The 8,081-nt window shown below is 28.1% G+C and overlaps 1 protein-coding gene across 2 annotated transcripts; it reads left to right on the top strand.

Annotated features, from left to right (window-relative positions):
- The first annotated feature begins 3,022 nt into the window (after nt 1–3,022).
- On the top strand, nt 3,023–7,008 carry LOC106404673 (transcription factor BIM1). 2 transcript variants are annotated; one of them, XM_013845374.3, is made up of 10 exons: nt 3,023–3,264; nt 3,513–3,631; nt 3,803–3,886; nt 4,689–5,204; nt 5,491–5,605; nt 5,688–5,757; nt 5,831–5,878; nt 5,955–6,223; nt 6,302–6,401; nt 6,729–7,008. In XM_013845374.3, exons 2-10 carry the CDS (start codon nt 3,595–3,597, stop codon nt 6,864–6,866), a joined length of 1,377 nt encoding a protein of 458 aa, XP_013700828.1. In that variant the 5' UTR covers nt 3,023–3,264; nt 3,513–3,594; the 3' UTR covers nt 6,867–7,008. The 2 variants fall into 2 exon arrangements, with proteins under 2 accessions (XP_013700828.1, XP_022561920.1); XM_022706199.2 differs by having other exon boundaries at nt 3,131–3,264; nt 4,733–5,204.
- Nucleotides 7,009–8,081: the final 1,073 nt, after the last annotated feature.

The following is an 8,081-nucleotide window of genomic DNA, read 5'->3' as shown; positions in this document are numbered from 1 at the left end:
TATTATTACCTATCAATTAACCCATTCAAGTATATATGTGACCTCCTAATTATTATCAGAATAGTACTTTAGATTTTATCCACAATTCAAAAGAGTCTGAGGGTGCAGAGAGTACAGACTAAAAGATAATGTGAGCATGTACTTTTGCAGGCTTGGAAGGACACGGAGGTCATCCACTGGCCACTGTTGCCAATGAATCAAATACAGTATTTATCTTTTACTTGCGGAGCAATAAATATTAAAGGATCTAAATCGGGATCACCAAAAATAAATATAAATAATAAACATGTGAAATAAAATAATGCATGTGAGTTAAGAGGGTGGTAGTATATTAGGAATCTATCTTATTAAAACTCAAGTACAAAATTGGAGTGTTTGGAGACTTGAATAGGACTTTTAAAAATTTAGAGTGTTTGGAAACATGGATTGCAGTCTTTTAAAAAAAAATATTTTTGTTTGAAAACAAGAATAGTAGTATTAAGAAAAAAAGTAATGGGCTTATGTTTTTTTTTTTAAATTGAAAGTTATCTAGGCCACTTTTAAAATATACCAAAATGGGTCAATCTAATTCCCTAAATTTTTTTTTTTCTAAACTAACCATAAAACAAAATTTAAACTTTATATACATATTTCAAATCAAAATAATAATTCAAATTTGATTTATATCAAAAATTGATTCAAAAATATACATATATTCAAAAATGGATTTTTACTAAACTATTTTTCAATAACCATTATAAAAAAATATTGTCAATATATATAAGAAAAATATAATACAAAGCCCAATTTGAAATACCAACTCAAATTATGGTTTTCATATTAAGTTTTAAAAATATAATATATGTAATTATTTATATGATGGTATGTATAAAATACTATTAATTATATGATTACTTATATGATGGTACATATAAAATACGATTAATTATATGATGATAAAATACGATATATAATAATGACTAGGGATGGGCTTTTGGATACCCATACGGGTTTAGTTCTGATCGGTTTGTATTTTGGGTTTTCGGGGTCAAAGATTTCAGCCTTATTAGAATGTTTCTAAATTTTGGTTTGAGTTCGATTTGGATCTTTGCGGGTTTGGTTTGGGTTTGGATAACTAATTTAAATTATTTTTAAAGTCTTAAATCATTATATATTTTAAATTTCTCAAAATGTATAAACAAAATAATATATTACGTATAAATTTGAATAACATATGTCATAATACTTAAGCTTAACATATCAATTGGCTTGATTTAAAATTTTGGATACGAAATCAATAATTATTTTAAGTATTTTTGGTGATTTGAGTATACTTTAACTATTTCAGATATTTACTTTTGACTATCTATATATATTTTCAAGTATTTAAACCAATTTAAAAGTATCATTTTTGATGTTTTATATACGTTAAATCTAAAAATAATTAATATATATAAGTATATAAATCTATTTTTAGATAAATTCGGATACCCAAATACTTCGGTTCGGATCAGATTCGGTTCTCTAAATAACAAAATTTTGAATAATTAGAATATTTAATCAATTTATGTTTGGGTTTGGTACTATATCTTTGGATCGGTATCGGTTATGTTCCTCGGATTCATTTTTCCAAATCCTAATAATTACATGAAAAACAAATATCAACATATTTTTCAAAATATACACCCGCGCGCCTGCGCGGATCAAAATCTAGTATATATTAAAACACGAGTCACAACCTTGATTCATATGTGTTTTTTTGAAAAATGGATTTAATGTACCTATTTCTAGAAAATCATGTTATATTTAATCTCTAATCTTATCATTTAAATTTTGAGTCTACCAGAAATTTTTATTGGGCTATCAATAATTAGATTTAAATAATAGATGATCCATTAGATTTATAGATAGTATAAATTAAATAGATGTAATTTAATGTTGTAATATTATACATCCATATCTTATATATTAAAACACAAGTCACAACCTTGATTCATGTGTGTTTTTTTTTTAAAATGGACATAATGTACATATTTCTAAAAAATCATGTTATATTTAATCTCTAATCTTATCATTTAAATTGTGGGTCTACCAGAAATTTTTATTGGGCTATCAATAATTAGATTTAAACAATAAATGATCCATTAGATTTATAGATAGTATAAATTAAATAGATATAATTTAATGTTGTAATATTATATCTCCATATGTTAATTATTTAAATATTTATCGATGTTAACTTTTAAAATTATAAATATTTTTTTTTAAATAAAAAAATCATATTATCTAACAATGGTTAATCTTTACTACCTTAAACCAATGAAAACAAATATTAAACTATATAGTTTATTTTAAAAATTAAACAAAACTAAATGTTTAATTATTTACTCGATAATATAAATCTATGAAGCAGAACGTTTAATTTTTTAAAAACTTTCTAAATTTGAGAAATGTTACAATATCTTTGAATATAACAATAAAAAAATATTTTACTAATCTTTATATATATAGTTATGATTTTAATAATGAAAAAATAATCCGAAAATATATATATATAGAAGAAGATACAAATATATGTGAAAGTTTGAAACAATCTATTCAATGAAAAAAATATACCGTAAACTTATTATGTTTTAAAAATTGATAGACACATATATATTATAATATATACCAATTTAGAAATGAAAACAAAATATTTATATAAAAATAAATGAAAACAAAAACCTTAGTTTGTATATTTGTATTAGATTCAACAACTAGTGAATATTTTTTGACAAGTCTAAACTAGACTTTTTTTTTTATTCTTTCTTCTGAGTCTAAACTATATATCAAGTCTTTTTCATCTATACATTTCTAAATTTTTTAGAAAAATCACTGTAGAAACACCAAAAAAAACAGAAATCTTGGGTTTCTAATAAATCAAGACATTAAATTAAACTTCGTCTTAAAGTAAATAAAAATAGTGTGCGAGTATTTTTGCGTTACTTTTTTTTTTCTTTTAGCGCCGCTAAATGGATAAACCCCTATTATCTTTCGACGACGCAAGTAGACAAAACACTCCCATGACGCCGTTAAATTACGTAACATAACACCGTTAACTTAACGTCGTTTAGATGAACTGAGTTACTACTTAAACTGTAATAACGATTGTATAAAAAGAACTCCAGTTCCTCATCTCCTAAACAAAGAGACAGACAGAGAGAATCGGCCAAGAAAGTGAGAAAGCTCTCTCCCTCATCTGCGAGGTGACAATTGTGCATGGTAGATTCATCTATCATCTACAAGGTACTAACATTCTTACGTCTCTATTGAATCTCTTAATTACTTCATGGTTTCACTTAGATTTTTACTAACATTCTCTTGGTTTGAAATTCGATTATTATTATTTTTTGCTGAATTATGGTTTAATTATGATTGTTTTGTAATTTAGAGTCAGATCGATCGTTAGAATCTGAGAGTTCGATAGATTTTCTCTCATAATTCAGATAGTTTCAAGCTCCAATTCTCAACAAAGTCTTATCTTAAATCTGCAGCTATAAGTCGCAGATCTAAGGGAGTATCTCTCGAATTTCAACCACCACATAATCTAACGTTATAAGTTAAAAGCTGTGGTTGATGGAGTTTCCACATTCTCGTGTCTTTGAAGCACAAGGTAATAATTACAGAGCGCGACATGTTTCAGATTCTTCTTCTTCTTTTCTTTTAGGTTCTGGATTCTCGTCTTTCTTTCACAAGTTACTAAAGAAAAATATCGTAATAATAATAAAAGATAATTGTCTTTTTCATTTTAATTTTTGATTATTAAGAAGCCTTTTCTCTACAGGGAGAAAAAAACCAACGCATGATTTTTTATCAGCCTGCAGTAATTCCAACGTCCATCCTGCAGATCCAATGCCTTCATCTCAAGGTATATATATTATTACTAATTTTGTATTTCTTCGTAGAGGGAAATAAGAGAGATGTAATGAAAATACTACTAATTATCGAACATATTAAATTAAAACAAAAAGAAGAGTCCATTTTTATATAAGTCGTCATAAATATCTCTATGTTAATGATGACGATGACCCGTCAGATCTAATTTTGTTACATGAGATCTGAAAACCACTTTTGTTTGTTTTTTATTTATTTTTTGTTTAGTGTCAGAAGATCTGGTCTGAAAACACACATTATGTTCTGTTAAAAAGTACATATAACTACATAAGTACCATTTTCATGTAAAAGTCTAGCTCTGAAACAAACATCTAGATAATGCTGTGTCACGTGATATATAAATTAGAGGCCAGATCTGGAGTGCTTGTGTGTGATATGTTAGTTATAGAAGGTGGGGTATATGCCATGTGATTAGTTGGACCTGTTTACTAATTACGGATCCAATTTTAATCTTATTGATTAAAACTATTAACGAACTTTGTCAGCGTATGTTCTTAATAAGACTAATGTACGGACATGCAAGTACAATACGACATGAGCTTTGTATATGTAGATAAATCTCAGGCAGTACATGTATGTACAATTAGATTGTTTATGTCTTCATTTACTGTGTTGTCATAACTCGTATGTGTGTAAGAGCTTCCGTATGCATTTAGCGTTTACGTATATATTTTCATTTTTTATATGAAAAACTAATCATGTTTTCTGTTTTATGTAAAAGATACTTTTGAGAAAACGTTGGTCCTAACCTTCGATGATGTATATATAATAAACAGGTGGGTATCCGAAAACTCATGATTTTCTACAACCGTTCGAACATGTTGGAACAAGAGCTAGTGCCAAGGAGGAAGGGACCAGAGGTAGTGATGACACAACGGTGGCATCGTCGGAGCTGAAGTCACCGTACGTTCATAACCAGCACGTGCTTCCCGGTGGTATAGGGACTTACACGATCAGTCAAATGCCTTACTTGAATCATAACCATCTTCAGCGAGTTCCTAAACCAAAGGTCTCTCCGATGTTTACGGTGTCCCAAGCTAGCTGTAACGAGAGGAACGCAGTCGAGGATAATTCGGTTTCTAATTGCAGCTCTTACGCTGCAAAGAATGGGTTCACTCTGTGGAATGAATCTATAGAGAAGAAAGGGCATACAAGAAAGAGGCAGAGCCAGAGTTTCATAGACATGATAAAGTCTGCCAAAGGAAGTTCTCAGGAGGATGATATGGACGATGATGATGAAGAGTTTGTTACGAATAAAGGGAGCAACACATCCACTAGTCAGTCCCAGAGAGGTTTGTCATTCACTAGAAGGCTTAATTAGATCCAATGTTCTAAAATCGGTCTAGGCGATGCTTAGGTGTGTCCACTTACAGGGTAAATCGGTATAAACTAAATGATTTATTTTAAAGGGTTTTAAATAAATCTGTTGAAACGGCGCCTAGAAGTCCAATTAAACACTAATTCTTTTTAAAACGCCTAATTACCATACGTCTAACCATTTCTTGAACACTCATTAGATTACATTTCTTAAACGATATAATTGACAAAATGTTGTCACTTGTGATCTTTTCTTTACAGTGGATTTGAGAGTCAAAGTAGATAAGAAAGGTCATGGTAACGAACAAAAGCCGAACACTCCTAGGTCAAAACATTCTGCAACAGAGCAACGGAGGAGGAGCAAGATCAATGATAGGTGAGTTTACAAATAAGATATGGAATTTAGTTTGGTAGATTACAAAGAGAGTGAGAGTTGATCCAAGCTATATATGAAACAGATTTCAAACGTTGAGACAATTGATCCCTAACAGCGACCAAAAGCGGGACAAGGCGTCATTCTTACTAGAGGTATGAGTAATAGAAGTTTCTGTGAATCTGTTCTTTTCACACAAACTTACTTTAAACATATATAATGATACAGGTTATTCAATACATTCACTTCTTACAAGAGAAAGTAGACAAACACGAGGTAACTCTTAGCTTGAACCTTCTTCTAATTTGTCTATTATTTTGTTTAAACTAATCTAAAACAAAAACATCAACAGCCACCTGAAGGAACTGTTCCAGTCCTCGCAGAGGCTCAAGCCGTCGACATGGAGCATCAACAGTGTCTGAAAAGGGCAATGGATACGACTTCGTTTCCTGTGTTGGGTCAAAGGAACAGTTTCTTCTCTCCAGAATTGTCACAGCTTTGTCCAGTTTCATCATCAGATGTTGCTGCAATGGAATGTGAAAATCTGAGAGAAGAGGAGGAGGTAGAGGAGCTTTCTATTCATAAGGGCACGATCAATATATCAAGTGTTTACTCCCAAGGGTGAGTTTAATTTCAACCCTAGTCAAAGTTATAAGACTAAAGAGAAATTTTAATTAAAAAAAATTACTTGGAATATAGGTTATTGAAAACATTGTCAGAAACACTTCAAACATCAGGAGTGGACTTGTCCAGGTCAAGGATCTCTGTACAAATCAAGCTCTCTAAACAGCCTCAAGAGGTACGCTTCCATTGTTTCTAATTTTAATTTCTATATCTGTTTAGAAAAAAGTTTAAATATATAAAATCTAAGAAATATCAGAAGAAGAACAAAATAAATAGTATTTTTGGGTTAGTAACATTAATAGATTATTTAAAATTTGAAATATATTATATTATTGTTTATCAATTATTTATGGCCCCATTATTTATTTTATTACTATTTTACTTTTCTTATTTAAAATAAATGTTTTTGGAGAGAATTAAGATAAATGTTTTGAAAAGGAAAACCAAAAATATGATGATATAGATGAATTTTGATCTCTTATAACTTTTCTTTTAATCTCAGGAAGAAGAAGTTCATCGGAAGGTTCGACCTCATCTCCAAAGTGGAGATGAAAACCACAACGATGACGAAAACAATAACATCAAGCAGTCGCGTGCACAAAAGAAATTGAAAAAACACCACAGCATCAGAAACATATAATAGAGAAACAGAGTAACACTAAGGCCAATTCTTATTTTTATCCATTTGTAGCATCGGCTTGAAGATGGATCACACAAAAGGGTTATATTTGATTCTTATATATATAATTTTTTGACATCAAAATGCTATTCTATAATTCGTATTTGAGATGGTATAAAATTAAAAACGGAATAGAATGACCAACAAAAACTAAATATCTATAAAATGCTCGAGCAGTTTTGGCCAAAAAAATCCACTGCCAGTTCTCTATCTTTGGAAGGTGTGTGATTTTCTGAAACCTTATTTGATTTGTATGTTGCATATCTTCTTTTGTACATTTTGATTATACTATATCGTCTATCTCTGTTCGTAAACAAATATTTTATCAAATTATAATACATAACCGATAAACACTATGTTTGAATAACATAAGGTTTTGGTAGAGAATAGTATTTTATTTTATTAAAATAGAAATCATGATTTATTTTATGTGTGATATTTCATGTTGTACCATTCTTTAATTTTTTATTAAATGTATATTACTAAAACTAATAACACATAGAATTTTTGGACTACTTTAATCATAATATATTGTACTAAATAGAAGTCATGATTTTTTTCATGTGTAATATTTAATTTTGGATCATCCTTTAGAAATTTTATTAAATATATTTTATTAAAACTAATAAAACATAGAATCTTTGGACTACTTTAATCATAATATATTCTATTAAAATTGAAGTCATGATTTATTTCATGTGTAATATTTCATTTTGGATCATTCTTTATAAATTTTATTAAATAATTTTATTAAAACTAATAACACATAGAATCTTTAGACTACTTTAATCATAATATTTTTTGATATATTTTTAATTTAAATATATTTAAAAAAATCTAACAAATTTGTTTGAAAATATTTTAACAAGATATTAATTTTTTAAAATTATATGTAAATAATTTTACTAATTTTGTAATTAGTTTTGAAATATTATTATACATTAATACATTCACTTATCGTTTACAAGATGAAAAAATAAAAATTCTATCATATTATTTTATCTATTAAAAGAAAATTATTATATTAATAAATTTCTATATAATTTATTTTCATAATGATAAATATTTATGTTCAAAACTATAATACATTGATAAGACCAGTCAACATTAGCAAACTATAAATACATGTATAAAAATTAACATGTATTTTATTAAAGCTAATAATATAAAATGTTT

This window comes from Brassica napus, chromosome A2 (assembly GCF_020379485.1).
Source record: "Brassica napus cultivar Da-Ae chromosome A2, Da-Ae, whole genome shotgun sequence".
Taxonomy (NCBI): Eukaryota; Viridiplantae; Streptophyta; class Magnoliopsida; order Brassicales; family Brassicaceae; genus Brassica; species Brassica napus.
This window is presented reverse-complemented; position numbering and strand designations above follow the sequence as displayed.